This window comes from Theobroma cacao, chromosome 6, assembly GCF_000208745.1.
Source record: "Theobroma cacao cultivar B97-61/B2 chromosome 6, Criollo_cocoa_genome_V2, whole genome shotgun sequence".
Lineage (NCBI taxonomy): Eukaryota > Viridiplantae > Streptophyta > Magnoliopsida > Malvales > Malvaceae > Theobroma > Theobroma cacao.
The window spans coordinates 4250204-4277253 of NC_030855.1; the positions used below are offsets into that span (position 1 = coordinate 4250204).

The 27050-nt window shown below is 32.7% G+C and overlaps 5 protein-coding genes across 6 annotated transcripts; 3 read left to right on the top strand and 2 right to left on the bottom strand.

The window, feature by feature from the left end:
- Positions 1133 to 7953, bottom strand: LOC18595452 (magnesium transporter MRS2-1). Of its 2 annotated transcripts, XM_007023399.2 has the most exons (8): positions 7822 to 7953; positions 7641 to 7712; positions 7472 to 7549; positions 6127 to 6726; positions 2508 to 2636; positions 2048 to 2380; positions 1914 to 1961; positions 1133 to 1735 (listed from the first exon to the last, which is right to left on the bottom strand). In XM_007023399.2, the coding sequence occupies exons 4-8, from the start codon at positions 6712 to 6714 to the stop codon at positions 1505 to 1507; spliced, it is 1329 nt and encodes a 442-aa protein (XP_007023461.1). In that variant the 5' UTR covers positions 6715 to 6726; positions 7472 to 7549; positions 7641 to 7712; positions 7822 to 7953; the 3' UTR covers positions 1133 to 1504. The 2 variants fall into 2 exon arrangements, with proteins under 2 accessions (XP_007023461.1, XP_017978913.1); XM_018123424.1 differs by having other exon boundaries at positions 7641 to 7953.
- On the bottom strand, positions 10412 to 11960 carry LOC18595454 (chaperone protein dnaJ 8, chloroplastic). The gene is made up of 3 exons (XM_007023403.2): positions 11518 to 11960; positions 11330 to 11398; positions 10412 to 10828 (listed from the first exon to the last, which is right to left on the bottom strand). The coding sequence occupies exons 1-3, from the start codon at positions 11719 to 11721 to the stop codon at positions 10646 to 10648; spliced, it is 456 nt and encodes a 151-aa protein (XP_007023465.1). The 5' UTR covers positions 11722 to 11960; the 3' UTR covers positions 10412 to 10645.
- On the top strand, positions 16999 to 17504 carry LOC108662414 (zinc finger BED domain-containing protein DAYSLEEPER-like). The gene is made up of 2 exons (XM_018122763.1): positions 16999 to 17317; positions 17428 to 17504. The coding sequence occupies exons 1-2, from the start codon at positions 16999 to 17001 to the stop codon at positions 17502 to 17504; spliced, it is 396 nt and encodes a 131-aa protein (XP_017978252.1).
- On the top strand, positions 23250 to 24846 carry LOC18595455 (F-box/LRR-repeat protein At3g59200). Its single transcript, XM_018122764.1, has 3 exons — positions 23250 to 24146; positions 24364 to 24507; positions 24595 to 24846. The coding sequence occupies exons 1-3, from the start codon at positions 23250 to 23252 to the stop codon at positions 24844 to 24846; spliced, it is 1293 nt and encodes a 430-aa protein (XP_017978253.1).
- Positions 25587 to 26751, top strand: LOC108662514. The gene is made up of 2 exons (XM_018123035.1): positions 25587 to 25679; positions 26110 to 26751. The coding sequence occupies exons 1-2, from the start codon at positions 25627 to 25629 to the stop codon at positions 26342 to 26344; spliced, it is 288 nt and encodes a 95-aa protein (XP_017978524.1). The 5' UTR covers positions 25587 to 25626; the 3' UTR covers positions 26345 to 26751.

Below are 27050 nucleotides of genomic sequence, written 5' to 3' on the forward strand. Positions count from 1 at the left end.
ATTTCTTCCTTTCCTTTCATGTCAATCATGACGTTTTAATTGAATTAAAAAAGGCACACAAAATCCAAAACAAGTGATACCCAGAATAGTGATGATGTGGACTTAAAGAGTAAATAATTAATTCAATCACCGTTCCCCTTTTGCTGAATATAAAGTAAAGAAAAGCATTGGTACAACATGGTGAGTCAACTTGCCAAATTGTAATATTTATTCTATGTGGGATTTCTTATATACGACGTTGATGTAGCAACAAGGGACAAGGGGTTCGTCATCGCATAGCTAATCCTTTTGTATTTTTCGAAGGCGGTCAATTGGTAGAGATATACATGTAAACATGCACGTACAAGTTCACCGACGATGGTACATTTTTCAGACACTTGATGTCAGCTTTCACCGTTTCAGACACAACTGCTGATGGTAGAGGCTAAAACCACCTCTATTGAACTTGGGAAGGCAGGCCTGTCTCTCCCAGTTTCGAAAAAGACATATGTTTCATTTTCCTCCAATTGGCATCTTAATTAAATACCTTTTATTATTATTATTATTGTTGTTGTTATTTCTGTAAATGTATGGAGTAATAGATGTCTGCTTGATTCACCATTTCAATATTTTGTAAATAAATTAAGTTGTTTTAATTCATAGCGTTTATTTTCAACGAGCTGTTATGCGTTGATGAAGCACCAACTTGGTGGAATCGATTCACCATTTGAACTCTCCCCACCGATGTGGCCAACCGGAAGGAACTTGCATGCTGGAAACACTCAATAAACATATACAAAGAGTTGATAATTTAAACTTTTAACTTCAGGTTCGATCCATCACATCTTTTAATAAAAAATATTTTAAATTTTATTATTTTTTTAAAAATAATAATATTTTAATATAATATATATATATATCATGATATCATATCATGACATATTAACAAATTATATCAACATTACATTACATAAAATGATAAATGACGTTGAATTAAAAATATTAAAACACGAGTTTAACCAAACGGAATTGAAAAATAAAAAACTTAATTGAACTTAATTTTCTGAATACATAGTTGAGAAATCCTTTTTAAGTATTGTATATCTTTTAAAAATATTATTATAGCATGTTTGATTCACATAATAATAAATAATAAAGTAGAAGAGAAATGAAACTATGCATTTGATGGCAGCGGTGTTAAAAGGTAATGAAAAGATATGTGAAAATCGAGTTGGATAGGTATTGATGTATTTGGTACATTGAAATAATATGAAGAAAAGCTTGGTGGAGTGGCCTGACAGTCGTTAATTCTTACCACCATTACACCTGTTGGGGGATTATCTCTTGCAAGTGTCATTCCCCCATTTCCTGTAGCTCAAGAGATTTTCCAGATCAACATGTGCGAGACTGCGATTAAAGAATTGGCTCTAAAAAAGAGAGCCCTCTTCTTTGGATTCCTTTCATCCATGTACCAGGTACATAATTGATAACAACAATGATGGAAAAACTGCGTTTTTTATTTCCTTTATAGGGGCATAAGTCGTCTGTACTTGAAGAACCACACAAATGCACAAAATATGATGATCCCACATATCCCAGTAACTATGAGGACCCACTTAAACGCACCTGGGTCGTCAAACAATGGTATTGCAAAGTTCATGCCAAATATTCCTGCTACCACCCCAAATATCGCAACCACAAACGTCGCCGTTGTGAGTAGCAGTTCAAATTGGATTAGCTGGTTTCTAACATTATCCTGCAATCCAACGTTTCTCTGTAAGTTTCATATGCTTTTCCACAAGATTTCTCCTTTCCCAAAAGACGACATCATCAGTAGCAGCAGTGGAGGAAACGGAGGGGGTCAAGCATAAACCAAAAGAAAAACAATATTTCTTGGTAACAAACTTTTCTATCAAGAAGAAAAAAGCACATACCAGCTGAATGTTGATGAAATCCTCTGTGTCATCAATGTATTCCTTCAACTGAAACCAAGAAGAAAAAAATAATGTTTTATAACAATCCTAGAGAAGATGAAAAGGACTTAGACTGCAATAAGTGCTATGCCTACCGATGTCAACTTATTTAGGGTGCTATCAATGACAACAAAGTATGCTTCCAGTAACATCTCCAGCTCTTCTATACTCTCTGTAGTGCTCTCTGAACTCCTCATGCTCTCATGGCGGCTCCTTGCAATGCTCAAGCTTTTCTCCAGCCTGCGGGTTTCAGGAGGTGAAGAAACAGGAGAAACTGGAGCAGAAATAGAGAGTCCATCAATTGATCTGAATCCCATCAAAGATTGATCACCATAAAATGATGACTCCATCCGACTCTTCTTCTCAGTAAGATACATTTCAGCCATATCTCCATCATCATCCATCAGCTGCTCTATCTCATCTCTAACCTAAATGGATACCCAAAGAGTGGGAAAGTATCAGGAGACGTAAGGCTATCATTTACAAGCAAAAAAGAAGGGGAAAAAAAGAGGGGGGGGAGAGAGAGAGAGAACAGAAGAGACGAATACTCTATACCTTCTGAACTCTTCGAGTCAATGCAACAAGTCTGCTCTTTAATCGGCGAACACGCTCCAAGTTTAATGTGCTGATCTTTGATGTAAGCTCATCCAATAGTGGATATGCTTCAATTTCTAATTCTGCTGCCTTTGGAACATAAAATGAGTTACCAACTTGATCAAAAGTAATCAAATGCATACAACAGAATATGTTGATGGTACAAAAAGTGATAATTCCTAAAGAAAGGACCCAGCAGACCAACTAGGAACTGTGTTAATTTCTAAAATGTGATGACTAGAATGGACACAGCTAATATATGAATTAGTTGTCAAATTTTGATAGTCCAATTATCCAAGAAATCCATTCTAATCACTACTTTTTCATTTGATATATCCCCTGCATCCACCAAGATGCCAAAAATCCATATCATTGTTCAAACATAATCAATACTTAGGAGGACTTAACAAAAAGTGAAAAAAAAAAAAGAGATATCACATAGGAACTGTGTTTGAAACATGTGACAACACAACACACTACAATAAGAGCACAAAGGGAAACAGAATATATTAAAGATTCTCTCTACGAAATATGAGTTATGGCATGACTGCCTTGTGGCATATTTGGCTGGGATGAAATAAAAAGGTTACTTTTAACTTTAAGAAATACAAGACAAAAGAATGCCATGAAAGTCATTCATGATTCAAGAAAAACAAACAGAAAATCTAGATACAGGATGGCACTATACCCTCGCAATTCAGTTTAGGAATTAGCTGCCTCTAGTCCCAGTGCCCTGCCTGGGCAGGAAAGTTCACAGCAAAATTGCATATTAAAGGTTACCTCTTTGAGTTGATTCATTTCACCTACACAGGTTCAACCTCAAATTCTAATAAAGTGGAAGATTTCTTGCTAGGACAAGCTACGGAGGCTTTCAACAATTTATTTCAGCTGGCCCCACATATTATCAGATCCACCATAACAGGTGATCATGATTCTCTCCAAAAAAAATCTTGATGGGAGAGGTCTCAAAACTCAGAGTTCTTTCAGTTGCTGTCCCCACCCAAAAGGAAATACACAATTTCTAAAATTTTCTATATTCTATCATAGACAATTTAAATCCATCATTCCAGTCTCAAGAATTTTTTTCCCCTTTGATTAGTTGTTACTTTAAACGGAATAAAAGGTTGCTCCAGATACAAATTTCATGACAGCTACTAAAGAATCTGCAATTAATTTACAAATGCATCATCCCAGTCTCAAGACATCTTTTTCCCAAGACAAAAATTATTGATTTATTTGTAGTAATCCCCCTTAAAATTTGTGAGCGTCTCCATCCACACATAAGATCACCTCATAGATTACCACCTTAGAGACAGGCAGATAAAAACAAAATTTCACATTCTCTATATCTAATGTATTGCATAGCATGCACAAATAAATACATAGTTTTTTGCAGAAGAATGCATACAGATTGGGTGAAATTTATCAATCAAATACCCACAAGACATAATTATTTAACATGAGACAATGATGCTCAAAAGTTTTTAAACGAAGAGAAGAATGGACCTTAAGAGAATATACTTTTTTCTAAAACTTTGTTTAATCAATTAAAATGACATTCAAATTTTCTCTCAAGTCCTTAAGCAATGCAAAGAAGCATAAGAAATTGGTTTGAATCAAACTGATGATTGCTAATTATTTAATCTTTTAAAAAATCACTTTAAACTAGTTAACTTTTCATTTAAGAATTTCTATTCACTATCCAGGAAAGGGGAGAAAGTAAAGATCAAGAGTCTTTGAAAAAGATCCCAGAAAACTAATCCCAAAATATCTACAAGTAGCTAGGATAGCATGTTGTCAGAGACCTTATCTAGGAATAAGAAGAAAGGATCGAAGGCTTGAACTTGCAGGGAAAATTATCTTCCATTCTCAAACTTCCATTTTCTCTTATGGCTTTAGAAAGAAATAGATTAAGCTCAAAGCTTGGAACTTAGAGAACTGAAATATCCATGGTAGCGCCTTTTTCTCTCCTAGGGAACTAGAGGTGGATAAACCTTACCCAACCTAATTCACCTGCACAACCCAGCTGAAGCCCAAACCAGCCCAACTGAAATTACTAAAAAAGTCAACAAGCCAACCTTGGCCCAAGCTTGTAAAGACCTAAACCTTAAATGAACAGAACCCAAACCCAACCCTAATTCAAATGCACTTACTATTTGCTTGCAGAGCAAAATAGTACAATGTGGCAAGAATTGACCTGAACTTACAAGACTAGCCCAACCCACCAAAACACAACCCAAAGGAACTCCAAAGCTTGATGAACCAAAGCTGAAATGATCAGGAAAAATCAAAAGTCAAAACCTAAAAATGACCCATTCCATAACAACCTAACCGATCCTACGCAATCTTCCCAATAGACACCTCTATGGGCAATCAAATAGATCAAAGGTACCAGATTACAGCTTATGTGTTATTGATGTTTCGCTTCACCTACCCATCAAAATTCTTACTTCTCACAATACCTTCCAATCGAAACGTCTTAAAGTATATTTAAAAATATCAGGTACCCTATAGATATCTATGCGTCTTTTAGTTCAAGGTGAACTCAACCAGACCATCAAAAGTATGTTGATGGAAAGAGATAATAGCTCAATACAAGTTCTCTGGACAGCATTCTTTAATCTTTAACCTAGAACATGACTCCATACTTAAGAAGATAATGAACAATATATTTGTCAGGTATGTGCCTGCTAGTCAGGTAAGATTCAAAAAGAACATCAAAAAATATGAAGACTAATTCAGCACAATTTCCCTAGATGTACTCTTAATCTGTATCAAGGAGCATGAAAAAATTGAGTTTTAAAGAATCCTTACATAACAAAAGAAATAACAATGAAATATATTTTATTCTACACTAAAGCTAATGGGAGACTTTACTTAACAAACACATGTGCATGTATTGCAGAAAAGATCTTTTGCAGCCAGGAAATTTGAATATAGCAGCCAAATACAAATACAAAAAAAAAAATGCCTCTTCTCTATCTCATTTATATTAGTGTCTTAACAATCATTGAGAACGAAGAAAAACCCAGTCAAAAGAAAATAACAAGAATGTGCAAATATTATTTCATATGACTTGGTGTTATATGCCTTATGTCTTTTCCTTAATTTTACATTAGCTCACCCAACAATCAAAAAGAAAACGAGCAACTGATATGTCTTCCGGCCAATTTCTTAAAAAATAAATAAATAAGAGTCATCAAAACAAAACTGATACTTAATCACAAAACAAAAAAAGGCATTCTTTATATTAAGGGATTGTCTATGTTTGTGGCAAAAAGAGGAGGGGGTGGGAAGACGAGGAGAGAGAGAGAGAGACAGAGGATGCTGTCAAGTCCAACAACATTAATCAGTTTTAAGAAACCTGACACTTGCATCATACTACACATGCTTCTTTTTAGGTTCAATCTCCAATTCATGAATTGAAACAAAAATTTTCAACCATTCCATTTTCAGCAGGCTATATTCTCAGGTGAATAATTTTAGGAGAACAAGTCTATACTCAAAGAAGTACCATTTTTTAAACATCACTCATTAAATTCAAACACAAGAAGACATTTTAGTTTCCCCTTTCACGCACCTGTGAATCAAGGAATGTACAGGCAGCTTCCAAAGCAACTTCAAGAGCCCTAAACTCAAAGGGCAAGTAATCGGGGGATGTGCTCCCAAATGAATTGTCAAAACTCCTACTGCTTCTTCTTCGGTTCAACTCAGGACCCTCTGATTGCCAAACCTCACCTACTCCACTTGTTAGTCGCCTTTGTAGCTCCACAACATACTGCAAAACATAGCTATCAAGGGAATTCAAGAGTAGAACCTCATCAGCAGTGATAATACACCGTATCTGCTCTAAATTTACAACAATAGCCTTCTCTCTACCAAGGATTGTCGAGGGGTAAACAAACAAAGGATCAAGAAGCCGTAGATCCCGGGCTGGTAGATCACAACGACGCATCATAGTGAACTTGTCAACCTCAATGATCTGGGAATTCCCAGATGTGTCAACACGGATCCAAGATCTAAGTCCTTGACCCCGCTTCTTTAACCCCAATAAATCCATTCCTTGGAAAGGTTGACGTCCAGAAGCAGATGCCCGATAAGAAGCATCTCTAAGGTTTACAGCCGATTGAGGTTTTGGTGGAAGCAGACGCTCTTTGAGGTCTGCCATTAACGTATGATTCTGAAACACATTACAAAACCATTAAATGACAGCACTACACAAACAAGTTCTCAAAAAAGACCATATAAAAATTGGTTTCAACAAGCCCACTTTTCCAACTAAAATCTGAAAGCTACTAATTTATATCTGTATAAAAAAAATCATTAACCAAGGACCATTTTACTTTAAAGCTTGAATATACAATTATACAGTTAGATTAATCATGTTTGTTTATGCATTTAGACAAAGTTACAAGTACAGTTAGAAATTACAATCATAATCAAGCATTACATCTCACATAAGAAATCAATTAAATAAACCAAATAGACAAACCAGCATATAAATGGACAATTCTAATTTAAAGCTGGACTAAACCCACATACAGAGGGACTTGACGCTGGGACCTCTTCCTCTCCACTGGGACAAGGCCTCATTGGCTTTTGTTTATGCATTTAGAAGCCTTAATAATAAAACAATGTTATTTTTACACAGCGTGAGATTAAACATCAATTGAACCATGAAAAATTCAGTATAAGAATGACAAAATTACATCAGGAATTCAGGATATCAACTAAAATGCTACCTCGAGATAGCCTATTACCCTCCATAACCTTATAATTGAACTGAAAAGGAACCATTAAAGCAAAAAGAAATTGAAAATAAAGAGCAATATCCATTAGCTTCCAACTCAGGACTCAAGCATAAGTAACTAATGAAACAGCAGTGAATAATCAAATTATTTCAAGGAGAAAAGAAACAAACTGACCTCGAATAAGTAAACTAAGATTAGCTAGCTACCAGATGAAGGTGAAGAAGATATAATCACAGCCGTTAAATAATTAAGCTGCGAATAAACGATTAGATTAGTAAATCAAATTATGACAACACCAAAGATTACAGAAAGGAAAAAGGAAACCCTAGATTTGGAAAAGCACCTTGGCAGCAGCGGATTATCGAGGACAGAAAGACGTAAGGAGGAAGATTGTGTAAGGAAGAGAGAAACTCCCCTTCAAATGCGAAATTTTCATTTAATACCTTTTTTTATAAATAAAATTAAAATAAAATATAAGAGGGCGGTGTAATTATTACTCAATTAGCTAAAGCCGAGAATCTTACTGGAGAATCTATGATTGAAGATTTTGGTTTTAATACATTAGAAAAAAGGGGTACGATGCGAAGAGAGTTTTCGTTGGTTTGTTACTTCTGTTGGTCTGTGACTCTCTCTCTCCCACTCTGTATGCGTCTGGGTTTTTCAAGAACAGGAAAAACGATTAAATACTGTCCACAAAAAATTACATCTCTTTCCTCTTCGCAAGTGGCAAACTGTTAATGGGTTTCCCGGTTCGGTTGGGTTGGGCGGGCTATCCATCGATTTTTCCTTTCTTTTAACTCAAAATATGGAAAATAATAATAATAATAATAATAATAATAATTAAAGTAATTTTATTAGCAATGTAAACAAGTAAGTTGCACACTTGTTTTATATTCAATCAAGAAGATACTTGAATTTTATTAAAAGTCGAATAAAATCATAAAATATTATTTAAAAGTAAACTTTAATAGTATAGCATTATTCACTAATTACCCTAATCTATTATATGTATAATTAAATAACTCAAACAACAACTTGAATAATTAAAAATTATATAAAAGATTAATTTTATATTTATTAATTTATAAAAAAATAGTTAAGATGTCCAAAGTTATGTTAAAAGTAAAGATATTTGAATCTCACAGATTTTAAATTTTTGAACAAGTTCAAGTTTAGGTTATATTAAAGATAATATTTCAAATTTACTCGAATCCAAGTTGGGTGTTAAACGTTTTATCCAAAATTACCTCATAATCGAATATAAGATACCTGAATTTTATATTTTCGGGTCAAATGCTCTCAAATACTCATATAATAACAATCCATTTACATCTCAATTTTATATCCAATATATCTTTGTACAATACAATTACAATGTACTCTTATTCTTTTGTTTTATTCTTCCCTTTATTCCTTAAGTTAGGAGGCTTTAAAATGAGAATACTTTTTTGAAGTAGACCTTGGGATTATAATTAAAATTAAATAGATACTTCAAACACACGTAAAGACAATAATTCATATAATACTATGTATTATTGTTCTATTAAATTTGTTGCTTTAATATTTGTGTAACTTCTAGGAAAAAAAATCAAATAAATCAATAACAAGACATTGGATGTCTTATCATTTTACGATTTTGATGAAAGTTGATTGTTGGGTATTAAATTGTCAAGAAGATAACAATATAACATTTGACATGTATATATATATATATAAATATCAATTAAAATTTTAAAAAAATGACAAAGTAAATTTAATCTACAAAATATTTTGTCAGAAATGATATGCTAATTTTTATAATTACTTTTATGTATCAAAAAATTTTTATAATTACTTTTATGTATCAAAATAAAAATTTAAACACTTATATACTTTTTATAACGTAATCATTTGTTCGAGCTGCAACAAGTTAATTAGACAATATTTCTTTGTCTAGATTTACAAACAAATTAAGCTTATATTAACAAATACAAAGCCAATCAAGGAGGAAAGCTAGTTTCTAGAATATACAACATAATCAACTTAGAATTTTCAAAATAGAAAAGGAAAGAAAGAAATATTGCTGCTGCCTCTAATTCCATAATAACAAAGTTGAGGTTGATAGATCAATCTTTGCAGGTTTTGCTCCCTCCAAGCAGAGTTGATAGATGAGTCTTCATGCCTAATTGGCAAATGCTCCACCCACCCCCCTTCCTTGAGACTTGAAAGCTTTGGCCCAATAAAAAACAATCCGGCTTGTGGCCCTCTAATCAAATTAGAAGTGAAACAAAGCTGAAGGATTGCCCGGGAGGCAGGGATGGGGAGATTAGTCTTGCGCATACAAAAGCAAAATGCCCTATCCTAGCTAATTATAGGAAGACATGAAAATACTCTTAGGAAACAAAGATTATGTGTCACAATTCATATCAACTTATGAAGTATTGTTTATTTTAGTTTGTTGGTTTTACAGTTTTATCTCACAAAAAATACTTTAAAAGTTGAAAATAGTATGAACCTTAAATCGTAGTGTCACTTTAATACTACAATCGATGTAAATTTCATGGCTCCTGTTGGGACTTGAACAAAGATCCACTTTTCTCATCGACACATCACTAGTATTTTAAAGTCGTTCCTGCTACCAATTGACATGGTCTACTTTAACTTGCAAAATATTATCAACTTTAACTTGCTAGCCTCATGATTATCTCCAATTGAAAATGGTGTATGTAAGATTCAGAGCTTTCAATTGGGACCATGACACTATGACAAACGAGGGATAACGACCACTAATTAAAGTTTTCATATGAGCTATGATTGTATAGATAGAGGCAAAGACAGTGTTAATGTCACACGACATCTCTGTGAAGGCAATAGCCACCGGAAAATTAAGATGCATTGTACCCTGTCGCAGTATGAAGATGCTTTTCAAGGTGCCAACGCCCAATGCTTTTGTCGTGTTGGCATATTCCTTGCCTAATCCCATCAATGCGTTTGATCAAACCATTTCATGCTTGTGTAATTTAGGTGTCAATCTGTGCCTATGGGCCATATCCTGCTTTACTTGTTTCCTTTTTTTTCAGCTAGTCCATTGCTTTTGCACACACTCAAATTCTACCAAAACTTTATAGCAAAAGATGGAAGTGAAGATAACTCAATTTTATTTATATTTCTGATGCTTTTGCTGAGCATAATAAATTGAAGCATCAAGCCTTTGTTCTCCCAGCTTAAGGCATATATATACATACATATATACAAAGACAAATGATTCATCCCAGAATCATTATGTACAAAGGGACAACCACCATTTTTGGGGTGTTGCAAAGCTGTGGGGTCATTACTCCATGCATAAGATTAATTTACAATTTTTGTTCAAATGTAAGGATTAATATGGGATGAGTAGTCACGGATTCCGGCTCCTTCCCATCCCATCCATTCTTCCCACATATCCCAATCCGGATCGTCCATTCCTCTCATTGGCTCATCGATCCCTTCATCATACGCCTCGTACATCCGTGACTCGTTCGATTCCCCTCTGAAATTGCTCATCACAATCTGCAAAGCACCACCAATATCAGATCACACTTGTATCCTATTCTGCAATACATGAACAGAGGATGGTCCCCTGACAGGTGTGGACAAAACAATACTTATCTCTACTAAATGTCAATTATTGACTCCCCAGGTAAATGGTTTGGGTCAGAATTAGGGGGGTGGCCCCATCTACATCATTAGGGGTGGCTGCATATTACAAACCATCTAATTATACCGTGTGTTTCTTTAACAAGTTAAAAGGGTAGAAATCATCCAAACTGAAACACCGTTCTCCATAGTAGAAGAAATCAGTCCTGGACTTGACCAATAATTTAGTGCCACGTCGTTTGCACTCAATCATTAGTTTCTTTATTTCCTTTTCTTCTCTTTTCTTTTTGGCTCATATTAGATACTCCTTTTAATTTCTGATTCATAACATAAAGGGAAAGAAAATAAAACTAAATCTTAATGATACACAAAACTGTTTGTAAGTAGTATCTGATATGAGGAAAGAACACATACATCGTAAGCTTCATTAATCGTTTGAAACTGAACCCCACAATTGCTTCCTCTGCAAACGTCCGGATGATACTGAAACAAATCAAAAACACAAACCCCATCAATCGACCAATAAATTCCCACAATCAAATCAATACAGGAAATGAGACTTTCGTTAGAAATAGAAAGAAGAAAGAAGGGATTCAAAGTACCTGAAGGGCAAGTTGCCTGAAGGCCTTTTTGACCTCAGATTCAGAGGCACCACGTTGGATCCTAAGGGTTTTGTACGGATCCATCACCGAAGACGCCGAGCAACGAACTCTAACTCTGTTCACAGTCTTCTTCTTTCCCTTTCCCTTAACTTGCATCCATGAAGAAGAACCGTTCCTACCAATCATCCCGACAGCACTCGCCATTGTCAGAAACAAAATGAACCCAAAACTCAAATATTAAAAGCCAAAACAACCCAAAGCTCGAAAATGAAAAAAAAAAAGGCTGCTTTTGGAAAATGGAAAGGTTGATTGATAATCCAAAAGGAATAGAATAATAATAGAGATGGAGGGACTGTTCAAATGGGGAGGGTTATATTTATAGAGGGAAATGTTGAAGGGAGAGAGGGGAGGGTCCTTATCCAAAGGGTCCGGCTAAGGGGTGACGTGTAGGAAAGTCATGGTTTGTGGGGTTGGAGAAGAGAGAGAGAGTGGGGAGCCAAGACTTATCTACTTGGAAATAAGCTTGGTCCGACTCAGAATGGGTGACTTCTGTTTTGGCTGTTTTTTATATCGTCAAGGTTTACCAAATTTCGTAACGTGAAAGGTTTATTTTAAGTATATTCTCTATCTTCTGTTATTTCAATCATTCCCTCTATCTTTTATGCTTTTCTATTTTAAACCCTTTTAACTAAGGAATTTTCCATTTTATTTTTTATTTTGAAATTATAAAATATTAAATGAAATATTGATTTTTTTTATTTTAAAATTAATATGCAATAAACAAATCATAAGCAAATGATATGCAGGTTGTTAGGTAAGGCCTTCATTCTTGAATCCTTCCCCAACAATTAATAAAATCATCAAATGTATGCTTGTAATTTAAGGTATTAGGTAACTACATTTGACCTTAATTTTTGTCATTGAACACCTAACTTTAAAAACATTATTTTTTTGGAAGCTAAGATTAATGAACCCATTTTATTCCATGATTTTTATATGATGGAAAATAATGTCACACTCTGATTTTCTTCATTCATTATTAAGATAGTATTTGTAATATATAGCCATGCATGATAAATTCTACCTTTTTTCTTTCTTTCTTTTCCTTTTTGAGGGAGCAAAAATTAAATAACATTCCTTAAGTTCAATTCATGGTCAAAATTTTAAAAAATAAAAATAAAAATTCATCATTAACAGTTAATTTTGGAAGTCAAAATTAATTAATTCAAGTCATAATAACTTTTTTTTATTTTTAGAAAAATTGGCGAGATTATCATTATTTAATTGAACTAATATAACAAGATTAGTTAGCAAAATGGGAACAAATTAATTATCTAAAAAGAGAAAAATAAAAGAACAAACCACAAATCAACCTAATATGGAAATGCACTTGGGCCTGGCCCACGTGTATAAAAAAAAAAACCCTAACACGGAAATGGGAGTTTTTGGAAGATTTGCTGTGTGACTTTTTGACACGTTGGTGATGTCACTGGTTGGCACGTGGGTGTCCCTGGTGCACATAACAAGACAAGATTTTGGTTAAGTCATTGGCTGGTGTCACGGGCTCAAGTTTTGATAGATCTATTAGATGGGATAGATGACTTTCTATACAGTCAAACCATTAATTAAATTTTTGTATTTATATATTTTATTTAATTTATTTTTAAAAAAATTAAAGTAATTTAATTTTTTTATTTTAAAAATTATTTTAATTTAATTTTTAAACGGTATTTAATTTTATCATTAAAAAGGAAAACGTCAACACTGATATAGTTGGTATATTTGATGATGTGGCATCCATAAATGATAACATGACATACCACGTAACACCGACGTGATGGCATGGCAGTGTCATATGGCATTCATATAAAACTTGACTAATTTTGACTAAATTTATCTAAATTTGATTTTAGGTATGAATTTTTTTTCGAAACTTTTTTAAAGAAGAGAATTCAAATTTAATTTTTACAAATATGATAAATTAATGCACATATTCTACAATCAAATAAAGTAAAAAAAGATTTATATATATATTTTTAGCACCATAAATCTTTTATACTTAAATATTTAGCTTGTTAATAAGTATGTCTATCATCTATTTAAAGATTTGTATTTTTAAATTTTTTTTTTAATTTAGTCTCTCAATATCTCAATTTTGATCAATTTAATCTCTATACTATATATATTTTTCAATGTAGTCCCTATGACATAACACAAAAAATATATTTTCAAAATTTTTTGATCTGCCATGTAACACTGACATGTTAGCATGTTAAGTGCTACATCAGCATTCACGTCATCATATTAGTGCCATGTGTAGACTTGTCAATATGAGCCTGGCCCATAGGGTCGACCTTTTTTTATTAAATATGGAGTGGGTTGGGTCTGACTATTTTAGGCCTATATTATAACCGAGCCTAAATGGGCTAGCCGGTTTGATTAGGGGGCTGACCTCGGTTAGGGCGGGCCAACCCGACTGGCAAAAAAATTAATTATGGATAATTACTAATTAGCCAACTAAGCCTAGTAAGACCAAAGTCCCAAGAGGCCCAACTACCCAAGAGTAAGATCCAAGACCAAAAGGCCCAATCGCCCAAGACCCTAACTGGCTAACTCCCTAACCGGCTGCTAACCCAGTAACCCCAAATCCCCTGTCGCTTGACTACCCGAGCCATCTGTTCTGCACCACTGCTCGACTTTTGGACAAAAATTCCCCAAATCGGTAAATCCCCAAATCTCTCACCGCCCGACTACCCGAGCCATTTGTTCTGCACCGTCGCTCGACTTCTGGACAAAAATTCCCCAAATAGGCAAATCCCCAAATCCCCCACAGCCCGACTGCCCGAGCCATCTGTTCTGCATCGCCGCTTTACTTCTTGACAAAAATTCCCCAAATCGGTAAATCCCCAAATCTCCCGTCACCCGAGTCCTGACTGCCCGAGCCATCTGTTCTGCACTGCCGCTCGACTTCTGGACAAAAATTCCCCAAATCGGCAATCGCCTAAGGCCTAACCACTAGATCCCAAATCCCTTGCCTAAGTCCTCTCTCGTTTTGCTTCCCGTTCCCAACTATAAAGCTTCTCGACTTCTACTATCTCTGTAAGTCCTCACTCCTCACTTCCCGGCATGATTACGGTTATATTTGTCATGGGATAATAGCTATTTCAGCATTGGAGTTTTTCCTTTTTGAGCATGCATTGCAATAATGTTGCTAATGCTGAGAGTGTGGAAGAACAATCTTTAGTTTGGGAAACGACACCATATTAATTGGTTCTTTAAGTAACCAAATCTAGTTTAAGGGATTGTGAGAATGGTTTGTCATTGTGTTGTCAGATAATTAAATACTAACTTTGAACTGCTTTGTTTGCTAATTCTTTGTGTATGTAACGAAATGTTTGCTTTTAGTTTGTGCATTTTTAAGAGTAGACGTTCATTTTTAATCTTGTTCACCACAAAACAACCTTAACCCCTTATGCATTCACCAACAGAAAAAAAAAAAATAGTTGGGCAGGTTGAGGTAGATTTGAGATTACTGATGGATATAAAACTAGTCATTCAATACTTGCAGTAAGTAGTAAATTTCACTATGAATTGTGAATTTGTGAAATGTTAGAAAATGAATTCACCCTTGTCTACAATCCAACTTTTGAATTGGATCAATCAATTTTTATAAATTTTTAATATTTTTTTATTCATGTTTATGTTATTTAAAGGTACCAGTAATGGATCAATCAGTTGAAAACTATATAAATGTGGATGATGACGTGAACATTTTGAATGAGGATGAAATTCCCTCTCAATCTCATATATATGAATCTAAACAATTGAATAAGAAGGCCAAAAAAGAAACTTCAAATGTTTGGAATTATTTCACTAAAATAGGCAAAAAGCAAGATGGAGTAGAAAGGGCAACTTGTAACTATCGTAAGGGGGAGTATAAGGTTGGCCCTAAACTTGGTGGCTCTAATTATGGCACTTCACATTTGAGTCGTCACATTGACACTTGTAAATTCATTTCCTATTTTAATCTACATCAAATGCTAATGGATTATGAAGGGAAAGTAAAAGCTAGAAAGTTTGATCCTAGGATTTCACGTGACATGCTTGTTGAAGCCATAATTAAGCATGACTTACCTTATACTTTTGTTGAATATGATAACATTAGAGTTTGGGCTAAGTATGTAAATCCAGATGTGGTGATGCCTTCTAGAAACATTGTTGTATTTGATGTCCAGAGAATTCATTTGAGAAAGAAAGAGAAACTTAAACAAGCTATGGCCAAGGTACCTAATAGAATTTGTTTGACTTCTGATGTATGGACAACATCTACTTCTAAGGGCTATATATGTTTGACTACTCACTTTGTCAATGAAAATTGAAAGTTATGTAGCAAGCTACTCAATTTTTGTCATATGCCTCTTCCACATACTGGAGTTGAATTAGTTGCTACTATATTTGATTGTTTGAAAGAATGAGGAATAGATAAAAAAGTTTTCTCTCTTACTTTAGATAATGCTTCTGCTAATGATAACAAGCAAGGTATCTTGAAAGGCCATCTTCATTTGCAAAGTAGCTTGATTTGTGATGGTGAATTTTTTTCATGTACGTTGTTGTGCTCATATATTAAATCTGATTGTTCAAGAGGGCTTGAAAGCAGTCAATGAAGCATTGTTTAAAATTAGGGAGAGTGTGAAATATGTAAAGGCATCGGATGGGAGGATGAAAAATTTTCAAGAATGTGTTCAACATGTTGGTATTGATGCAGGTGTTGGGTTGCGTTTATATGTGTCAACTAGATGGAATTCAACCTATTTGATGCTTGAAAGTGCAATCAAATATCAAAAGGCTTTTGCTAGCCTCCAATTTGTTGATAGAACTTATAAATATAATCCATTTGATGAGGAATGGGGGAGAGCAATGATAATTTGTGAATTCTTGGAGCCTTTTTATGAGACCACAAATTTGATATCCGGTTCATTTTATCCAACTCTCAATTTGTATTTCATGCAAGTTTGGAAAATTGAATCGATTCTAAATTAGAATTTGCATAATGAAGATGAGGTTATCAAGGATATGTCTCAAAGGATGAAAATGAAATTTAATAAGTATTTGAAAGATTATAGTGTAGTGTTTGCATTTGGAGCTAGTCTTGACCCAAGGATGAAGCTTGATTGCTTAGGATTTTGCTAGTCTAAGATTGAAGCTTCTACCTGTCATGAAAAGTTAGAAAATGTGAAGATAAAGTTGTACGAGCTCTTTGAACAATATGCAAGCAACACTTGTACATCAAGTACATATTCTCGCTCAACGAGTAATTTGCCTAAGCAAGCTAGAGGGGGAACTAAACCGAAGAGATCAAAGATCTTTAGTATAAGTTTTGTGTCTTTCCTTTATCTTATTACATGAGAATTTATGTTACTTTATTTATATTATGATAATTATTTTTTTTGTCTATGTATTTAAAAATTGTAGGAGTTCAAAATGTTTCAAAATAAAACAATTTCTATTGCTGGAAAGTCTGAGTTGGATGTTTATTTAGATGAGGCAAAACTTGATTATGAAGTGTTTGAAGATTCGGATGTACTTAATTATTGGAAGGATAATGCTAAGCGCTTTCTTGATCTTTCTATTATGGCACAAGATGTATTGAGCATTCCGATTACTACGGTAGCCTTAGAGTCTGCTTTTAGTATTGGTGGTTATGTTCTCACCAAGTTTAGAAGTTCCCTCCACCATGAAAATGTTCAAATGCTTGTTTGCACGAAAAATTGGTTGCATGGCTTTTCTTTAGTTGCCGATGGTATTGTTTATTTTATATATTTCAATCTCTTTAATATTTAATTAGTAAATTAATAATTTTAGTTAAAATTAAAACTCACTATATCTTTTTTTTATGACAATGAATATTAGATGATAATGATTCAGAGTTGGAGACATCATTGCTATCCAAACAAGACTTAAATGTTTTGGTTGAGGATGAAGATTGAGAAGAACATAAATTAGTTTTGAACTTTATAAATATTTGATTATGTAGTTATGTAGTTATGTTAATGGAATTATAGTTTATGTAATTGTGTTAAACATTGAAATTTTATTTATATTTGATGTAGTGTATTTACTTATTTATGTTTGGTGTAAATTATTTGTTTCTAACATGTTTTTATTATTCAATTTATGTATTAAATCATTGCATAATTTTATTAATGAAAATTAAAAAAAATATTTTGAAAAATATGGGCTGGCCCAACCCACCCCATAGGCTAGCAAAGGGTAGGCTGGGTTAGGGATTTGGCAGCCCATATAAAATATGGGCTAGCCCGATCCTGTCCATATTTTTTCAGCCCACAAGGGCTTGGGCCGAGCCAGCCCATATTGACAGGTCTAGCCATATGACACTGTCATGTCATCACATAAGTACCACATCATCAAAATATGCCACGTCAACGCGAACGTAGTCCCTTTTAATGACAAAATTTGATGCTGTTAGGAAAAGGGATTAAATTGAAGTAATTTTCAAAATTAAGAGATTAAATTACTTCGATTTTGAGTACATAAACTAAATTGAATAAAATGCATAAATAGAGGGACTTGGTGAGTATTTTGGCCCATTCTATATTATGTGCAATATTTTCATTACACTAATTCTTTTATTCACATAGAAGAGGAAAGGGAATCTGTGTATACTTTGATCTTGGTATCTCTCATAAGATCGTACATCATTCAAGATTTTAAATCTATTTTAATACCATTTGTCATAGACTTAAGCTTTCAACGCAAAAAACATTTAATGATAAAATACTTTTATTTATAAATACAAAATCTACCTCATATCTAGACTTGATAATTTTAGACACAACACGTTAACACGACACAAGAAGACACGAGGTAAAACAAGTTTGGGTTTAGCCTTAACGTATTTCATGTATAATCGTATCTGACACGTTTAAGATACAAAAATTTTCATGTCTTAACCTATCAAACATGAGTAACACGTTTAAAACACGTTTAATTAATCGTGTTATCGTGTTTAGACATATATACATGACGCGTTTATCAACTTGTTAAAAATTAATAGTCAAAGGCTATTTTAGCCTTACTTAAATAATTTTAAACAATTATTTTAATAAGATTTTTAAATTTTATAAAGATAATAATGTAATTATGACATGCCCAAATCTTAATTTTAAATTTTGTTTTGTTATATTTGATATTTTTATTATCTTGTTTTGTTATAATTATTAATTTTAAATTTAAATAATAAAATTATATTTAATTATAAATATTTTTATTTAATCGTATTAAACATGTTAAACATATTAATCGTGTCGTATTATATATTGACACGTTTAACAAACGTGTCTAAATGTGTCATGTTGTGTTACACAGTTATTAAACGTATATGTGTACGTATTTTAGATTTAAGGTACGCATAACATTCGTGTGTGTTCTTATTTAATCTTAACGTGTTCGTATCTAATCGTATCTGACACGTTTAAGATATCAAAATACAAATCGTCAAGTCTACTCATATCTTCTTCAAATGAGATTTGTGACAACCCTGGTGACGGCAAGTTAAGAACTAGAAAAGGGATTCCGGTTTTTTTTTTTTTTTAATTGTACATAAAACTGTAAACAGATCGCATAATGTCTCTGCCCAAAATAAAAAAAAATTGGATAAATAATGTAAATAAGTGATAAAGTTTGTTGGACCATATATTTTTTGAACGAGTGGATAAGTAGATTTACGTGTTTACACGTGGTTCACATGCATTTATTCAGAATTTAAATCTGAATTTGTCTTCATTCCAGGAACTTTCCTCGTATCCGACGCCCGTGAGTATGCCACATCAGATTTCTGCTTTTTTTTTTTAATTTTACCTTTTGTTTTCTCTCGTGCACGTTTAATTTCTGCGATACTTGAATGTCGGCAAATTTGTTTTAGGATAACGTACAGCTTCCATGCACGTCGCGTGGCATCATTTGATTTATTTAACTATATTTTGACACACGTGATTTAACAGAAAAAAATAGTTTTCTTTAATTGTATGTGCAAAAAATGAAATTTAAAAACAAAATCAATTTAAATCCTCTTTTATACAAGACTAAAATTAATGAGATTTATTTCTTTCATTTTATAAATTTTTATGTGGCTTAATTATGTGTCAAGTAAATTCTCCAATTAATATCACTTCACCAATGCTATCAAAATCAATAAGATGACAATGATATATTAGAATAAATAATAGAAAAGTAATAAATGTATGTATTTATTATTTAAAAAGTTGAATCAAATCATTCTTTTTCTTAAATAAAAAATGATGTAAAAGTAAAATTTCTCATAGACTTATAAAAAAAATTTACTCAATAATAGGTGTATGTCACTACAAAAATATAATTTTTCACCTATCAAAAGCATTTTGACCGAATCTCAATGATTCTATCCATAGTATAGTACGAGGATAAACAAGATGAGATGTCTAACCAAAGTAGGATAGAAAAGGGTCGAACGGTATGTTGAAGGCAAGGGATATTTAAATAACATTCTATATGAGATTACTTTTTTTTTTAATTATTTATTAATTGTTATTAATTAAAACATCATTTGTCATTTTATATATATATATGTGATGTTAATGTAAAAATTAAAAATACCACATGATCATCTTATCATAACACTTCAATATATTACCTTATCATCTATTATAATATGTTAATATATTATAATTACCATGGTATAAAATAACAAATAGCATTTTAACTAATGACAATTAGTCAATTTGTTGGTTGTAAAGCCTTCTTCAGTACAAAATAAAAATATAAGAATTTGATTGAACGTAATAAAAAAAATAAAATTTATTTGATTTTTCTCATATAATTCAAGATTTTTTTAGTAAATATTACGTCTTTGTTCTTTCAAATTTGTACAATATTTATTTAAGAGGACCACCAATTGTAATATGGACAAGATGAAAACATTGACTGTAATTTCCTTGAAAAAGATTGAGATTTTCATTTAGACCATTAATTAAATTTTTTTTGCTAACTTGGGTCAAGGGATAGCCCGATCGATGTTACCTTGTAGACATTAAGGCATTTGATATTTGGTATTTGAATCGATCTCAGCCCTTAGCGTACGTTGTTTATCAATTTTAGAACTAATTATTGTACCATGGAAGTAACTAGTAAGTATAAAGAGATAAGGTAATAACCATATCTCCCATTGTACAATGCAAACATGAGACAAAAATATAAAATATCAATATTTCCCTTGTGTGGAATCAGAGGCTTCTGCTTCTAATACCATCGAGTGAATAATATCTCACAAGAACAAAGGGAATAATGTAGCCAAAAACAATGTGACAATTAGATGGATATTTATATATAAAAAAGAGAGTTGAAATGAGCCAAAAGTGTCTTCTTCCAAAGGAAGAAAATTTTGAAGAAGCTTCAAGCAATAAGAAAGAGAGGCATCACTAGTGCTTGAAGCAAGTTGCCTACTCCCTTGTGCTTATCTCTGTGGGTATTCCAAAATATCCTATTGAGAGTTTGGTAATGCCATGCTCACTATTTTTATATGTAGCCATCAACATCATACATAGAAGAAAATAAACTTTAAATTTATTATATTAAAATTAAATTATTCTATACAAGCACAAATTTTTTTCTTTTTAGTTCTGTTTTTTTCAGTAATGTGTTGAATTGCTTTCAAACAAACTTCACTTTTGCGCTGTATTTTATACTTCCTTACTAGATATCTTCTTCGGTTATATTATTTAAATAAGTATAATGTTTAAAAAGGTTTCTAAATTGTTTTAAAAAATTTAAATAAATCTTTATTCTTTTATTACATTTAATCAAACTCTTATATTTTTATTTAAGTCAAATAAGCTTTTATAATTATTTGTTGACTAAATACCATTTATCATCAATTATGATATCACATGTCATTTTATATCACAAGACATTAATCAAAATGCGATATGCCATTTTATATCATATGACCATGTTATTATGCCACGTTTATCATCAATTATGATATGTCAACATACCACATCATCATGAATTTGAGCATTTGGCTCATTGGTTGGTACATGATCCTTGTCTAAAAAGTAGGATTTGAATTCTCCCATCCCCAATTATATATATAAAAAAAAAAATATACCACTTCATCATCAATTATAACATGTTAGTATGTCGTGTCAACGCCACATAGTATAAAATAAAAAATGATACTTTGAGTAAGTTAATCATTAGTTATAAGGATTTGTTTTACTTAAAATAAAAATATAAAGGCTTGATTATACAAGATAAAAGCATAAAGATGTATTTAAATTTTCTTAAATAATCTAAGAATTTTTTAGATATTACGTCATTTAAATAAGTCAATCATTGTCGTTGATTTTTCAACTAATATGTGCTTTGGTTAATTATATAAAAAACCTTACTTTCTAAGGGTAATTATGTACAACTTCAGTTTTCTTTTTCTTTTTAAAAAAGAAAATCATTATAAGAATTCAAAGCATGAATTAATATCATTATTTAATTATTTATTTTATTTTTTTGGTATCTTTTTATTATTCCTTTGATCCCAAAATCATGTAATCTGTTCAAATTATTAAAATTTCCCAACCCACAGTATTTCTCTTTTCTCCCATAAGTAAACAAGGTTAGGTAATTAGCAGTGTTTCTTCTTTGACACATTCAAGAGAAAAATGTTTTCTTGGCTTGGTGTCACTAATTTCATCAAAAGAGACTTCCGAACTGATTGATGTTCTTGAACATGTTGCTGCCTTCAAGAATTTCTTTAAAAAAAAAAAAAATTGCCATTTTGATTAAAGCTGTTAGCTAGATAAGTTCTTTCTTTATTTTTCTTTTTTATTATTCCTTTAATTAGAGCCTTTATTTCTTTTGAAAACGAAGCCACGATGCTGCTACCCTTCATGTCCCAAATGTATTTGGACAAAAAAATTGTGCAAAGTACAAATAAATATAAAAAAATTGTGAAAAGGTTACATAGAATAATAGTTTTGTCAGCATTGTGGAGGAGAATTCGAGCTTCCTGTGGTAAAAAGGAGAGGAGAACATCCAAGTGAAAAGAATGCATATTTTTCTTTTCTCCTGTTTGTTTCTGTTGATTTTTTTGGCAATTACTAACACTAATACTAATTACAGTAAGTCAAGAAAACCTTTTTATCTTGAGCGTGTTGGACAGTTGATATGATTTTGAGGCAGGGAGAAGAAAGAGGACATGGGATCGATGGAGATACCCAGGGGATTTGCATTCCTCTTTAACTTTATAAATTCCACATTAACCATCCAAGATTTCCAGCCTAGAATCTCTGGGATGAAATTTGAAATTTTCATTGCTGAGCTGTCTTGAGAAAATTATATTTATCTTTCATTATCTTTTTCATTTAATATTAAAAATTACAAAAACAAATTGGATTTGTAGATGCATTAAATCTTAATTCCATTAAACTCCCAAATTTGTAAGCATAAATCAAGAGCGGGGCAGAAGTCTACCAACAGTTGAACTCCTTTTCTTTTTAACAGATAAACCAAAACCCTAACTTAGTGTCTTTTTCGATAAAGGAAAAGTCCTCACTTTCGAAACCCCTGTTCAATCAAAATTAGTGTGAAAGTTGGAAACTTAACTTGGGTTTTTACTGCTTTGGTTTTTGGTGATTGCGTGTTTGTTGAATTGCCTGTTGGAACGTTAAACTCTGCTGATCATGGCTAAGTTAGTGAAACATGAAGGCAACAACATTGATAGACTCAGTGGTCTACCAGATTCAATTATATCTCACATCCTGTCATTACTTCCCACAAAATATGCAGTCCGCACCTCCGTTTTATCAACTAGATGGAGGTTTCTTTCTACTTCAGTTTCTACTCTTGATTTTTATGATTATGAGAACCCTTCTGAAAGGTTTATGAACTTTGTGGATAGAGTGTTGTTGTTTCATAATGCGGCATGTATTAAGAGATTTCGTCTCATTTGTGGTGGATTCCATGAAGATGTCGATGCTTATAGAATTTGTGGTTGGATATCTTTTGCTTTACGGCAACGTCTTCAAGAACTTTATTTAGAGATACGGATTGGAGACCCAAGGGGTATGTTGCCTGCGAGTCTCTTTAGGAATAAGACACTCACGAAATTAGAGCTAGATGTTTCAAAGTTTGTTATGACCATTCCTACTAAGGTCTGCCTTCCAAGTCTTAAAAGTCTCCATCTTGACTGTTTAGAATTTGTCGATGATGATTCAGTTCGAAGGCTTTTCTCTAGTTGCCCTGTGCTTGAAGACTTGTTTATATGCTCTTGTCTCTGGCGCAATGTTAGAGAGTTAAATATTTCTAATCCTTCACTCAAGAGATTGACTTTGAACCTTTTCGGTGATTGTGGCCGACTTTCTCATGTTGTCATTGATGCCCCAAATCTTGTCTACTTCAAATTCTATGGGACTTTACTAGAGAGATATTCATTAGTAAACCTACATCCTCTTGCAAAGGTTGATATGAGAAATCTAGTTAATCTTGGAGAAAAATTGGTCAACCAAGATGCTGCAATTAATTTTTTTAATGGAATTAGTAATGTTCGATCACTTTATTGCAATGATGATTTATTGTGGGTAAGTTCATTTACTCTTTTTTTGTTGATACTACATTTTGAAATATAGTTGGTACAAATGTTCTATAATTGATAGTTGCAAATGAGACCCAAAGGGATACTTGTAAATTCTTACTTGATGAATTTATGTTTTTAAGTAGTGTAATATCTTGGATTCACAGTTTTATTGTAATTTATAATCTAACACAACTTTTTTATTATTATTATTGTAATTTTAGCATCTAAATTTGTGCAACAAGCCCGTGCCTGTGTTTCACAACCTGGTCCACGTAGAGATTAGAAGAAAGTGTTTGAGGCAAAAGACTGGACTGGCTGAGTTGCTTGAATGTTCAATTAACCTGGAGACTCTTATTGTTCATAATGTATGAATTAAAATATATCTAACAGTTACTCTAGGCATTTGTAAAGCTGCAAACACTTAATATCTCTTTTTTCTTTTTGAGGTTCAGGGAGCTTTCGGAGATCTATTCTGGCATCGACCTGAAAATATACCTTTTTGTCTCTTGTCTCACCTTAAGGTGATTGAAATTTATTCATTTGGTGGTCATATGGAAATGGTTGAGTATTTTTTAAAGAATGCAAGAGTTTTAGAGAAGCTCAAAATACAAATGGCCCTGAAAGTGAGAAAACAATTTGAGATTGCCAAGAAATTGTTGATGTTGTCAAGGGAATCAAAGATATGCCAAGTGGAAGTGGTCTAATATCCTTCATCTTCATCAATTTGGAAGTTGTAGCCTTTTTTGTGCGCAGATTTACTTTTGGTGACAGAAGAATTTATTCTTCTGGTTTGGGATTCTCTGTTTCAGCTTGAATTCTGTTTTATGAGGCATAAGCTGTATGGATTATGGCTGATGTTGTTGAGATATAGCAGTGAATTCTTTCAGTGGTATATATATATATATATATGTAGCTTGATTTGACTGTAAATGAATCCTTATCATAGTTACATCCTACAAAACACTACCTATATTCACATTGAGTCAGTGATTTGTTCATTATCTTAGTTTAAGTAATGTAAAGGCATCTAAACTGTGCATGGATTCAATTGGGTTCGATGAATGTTGCCTAAGACAAAGGCAATGAAAATGCCATTGCTTTTTTTGGTGAGAGTTGAACACATTATCTTGACAATTTTTTAATGCTGAGGGGACATTAAGGAAGGAATTTATATCTTTCCACCATAAGCTTTTATACCCTATCTTGGTGTGGGTCAAGGGAGTGAATGGAGGCTAAGCAAGGCCCATGCCGTTAGAAAAATTACAAAAACAAAGGAACAAAATAGAATAATAAAGAGGAATGTATCCTCCCTGACTGTAGAAACAGACCATGACGAAGGCTGAAACGGTCCCCCAACTAAATGTCCATAGAAAAGAGAGAAACGGATAGAAAATTTGGCATTCCCATCCCATTTCGCCTCTATATAAGCTAATGCAGATAGCACAATATGTCCACACTGTTCGGGACTTGGGGAGATAAAGCAGATGGCAGCAACGTTTACTAGAGGTGCTCATACAATTAATTCCATATTTTCCAAGTAAGCTTTTCCAATTTTTCCTAAGAAAGTTTTCATCTTTGCATTATGTTTTGTTATCATTTATGAGTTAAAACATTACATAAACTATTAATTATAGTATCAATTACACATATTACAAATTATTCATTAGTATCAAAACATGAGAAATTGACTCCGTTGAGAGTTTATGAAAACACGAGAAGTCGACTGCATCGATAATTTACTCATTATAATATCAACAAGTTGAAGTAATTGGTCTTGAATTTAAAACTTATCAATGGTTTGTCTTAGTGCTATCCTAAGATGGAAGTAATTACATCCAATAAGGAACCCTAAAAATAGATTTGGTAATATTTATATTCATTGACTATATTAGGTAAGTTAGCTTGGTTATTCAAGCATGTTTATTTGTCTTATAGCATTAATGCTTGTGTTTACATTGAGAAAGCAGGCCAACAATAAGAAAGTACTGCAGCAAGGGCAACAGTAGTGGTGATACACTACGTGAGCCCATGAAACTGGAAGCTGAGGAAGTGAAGAAGAAGAGCACGGGAGGTCACCATGATGGGAGTTGCTGGGTTCCCCATGACCGGACTGGAATATACTATCCCAAGGGCCAAGAGAAAGTGATGGCTGATGTTCCTGCTGCAGCTGGGAAGGATACTCAGATCAATTGGTTCTCATAGCACTAGGGCTATGCCAGAAGCCGGCGTCGTTTATGTATTTTTATTTAAAATATAATTTATAATAACTCTTAGATCAACTCATGCAATTAGTTTTTGTACTCTATCAAAGGATTAGATTTAACTCTTATATAATAATTTGTAAAATTTGAATCATATACTTTTAAATTTGATAATGATAATCTAATCATTAACGGTGTTAAAATTTTTTCCATTATCAATATTAACTTGATATTTGCTTGCCCTAATGTGGCGTATTGTTGTTGATTGAATTTTATGACATACTTTCCAAGAATAATGCAATGATTGTGCTGACATGGCATTGATCAAATACAGATATGAATTTTAAGTGATGATGTGATGTTGATGAGGTGTTATTATATTGTTGACGTGGTATTTTTGTAATTTACACATAATAAATGTTAGTTTTTGGAAATGAATGCTATTGTGTTTTATGCTAAGTTTTTTTAATTTACATATCAATGTGTATTAGACTTGACAATTTTAGACACAACACGTTAACACGATACAGAAAGACATAAGGTTAAATAGATTTATATTTAGTCTTAACGTATCAGACACGAGTAACACGTTTAATTAATTGTGTTAATCGTGTTATCATGTTTAAACATATAAACGTGTTTAAATGTGTATACATGACACATTTATTAACTTGTTAATTATTAATAGTCAAATATTGTTTTAGTCT

Excerpts from the sequence above, each read along its gene's own strand:
- LOC18595452 (XM_007023399.2), bottom strand. The coding sequence starts at position 6,714 with ATGGCAGACCTCAAAGAGCGTCTGCTTCCACCAAAACCTCAATCGGCT. Across the intron at positions 1,962-2,047 it reads CCCTAAATAAGTTGACATCG|TTGAAGGAATACATTGATGA; the intron begins GTAGGCATAGCA and ends TCTTGGTTTCAG. Across the intron at positions 1,736-1,913 it reads ATTTCATCAACATTCAGCTG|GATAATGTTAGAAACCAGCT; the intron begins GTATGTGCTTTT and ends GTTGGATTGCAG.
- LOC108662514 (XM_018123035.1), top strand. The coding sequence starts at position 25,627 with ATGGCAGCAACGTTTACTAGAGGTGCTCATACAATTAATTCCATATTT. Across the intron at positions 25,680-26,109 it reads ATTAATTCCATATTTTCCAA|GCCAACAATAAGAAAGTACT; the intron begins GTAAGCTTTTCC and ends TTGAGAAAGCAG.
- LOC18595454 (XM_007023403.2), bottom strand. The coding sequence starts at position 11,721 with ATGGCGAGTGCTGTCGGGATGATTGGTAGGAACGGTTCTTCTTCATGG. Across the intron at positions 11,399-11,517 it reads TCAGGCAACTTGCCCTTCAG|TATCATCCGGACGTTTGCAG; the intron begins GTACTTTGAATC and ends GATTTGTTTCAG. Across the intron at positions 10,829-11,329 it reads CGATTAATGAAGCTTACGAT|ATTGTGATGAGCAATTTCAG; the intron begins GTATGTGTTCTT and ends GGTGCTTTGCAG.
- LOC108662414 (XM_018122763.1), top strand. The coding sequence starts at position 16,999 with ATGTTTCAAAATAAAACAATTTCTATTGCTGGAAAGTCTGAGTTGGAT. Across the intron at positions 17,318-17,427 it reads CTTTTCTTTAGTTGCCGATG|ATGATAATGATTCAGAGTTG; the intron begins GTATTGTTTATT and ends AATGAATATTAG.
- LOC18595455 (XM_018122764.1), top strand. The coding sequence starts at position 23,250 with ATGGCTAAGTTAGTGAAACATGAAGGCAACAACATTGATAGACTCAGT. Across the intron at positions 24,147-24,363 it reads GCAATGATGATTTATTGTGG|CATCTAAATTTGTGCAACAA; the intron begins GTAAGTTCATTT and ends TTGTAATTTTAG. Across the intron at positions 24,508-24,594 it reads AGACTCTTATTGTTCATAAT|GGAGCTTTCGGAGATCTATT; the intron begins GTATGAATTAAA and ends TTTGAGGTTCAG.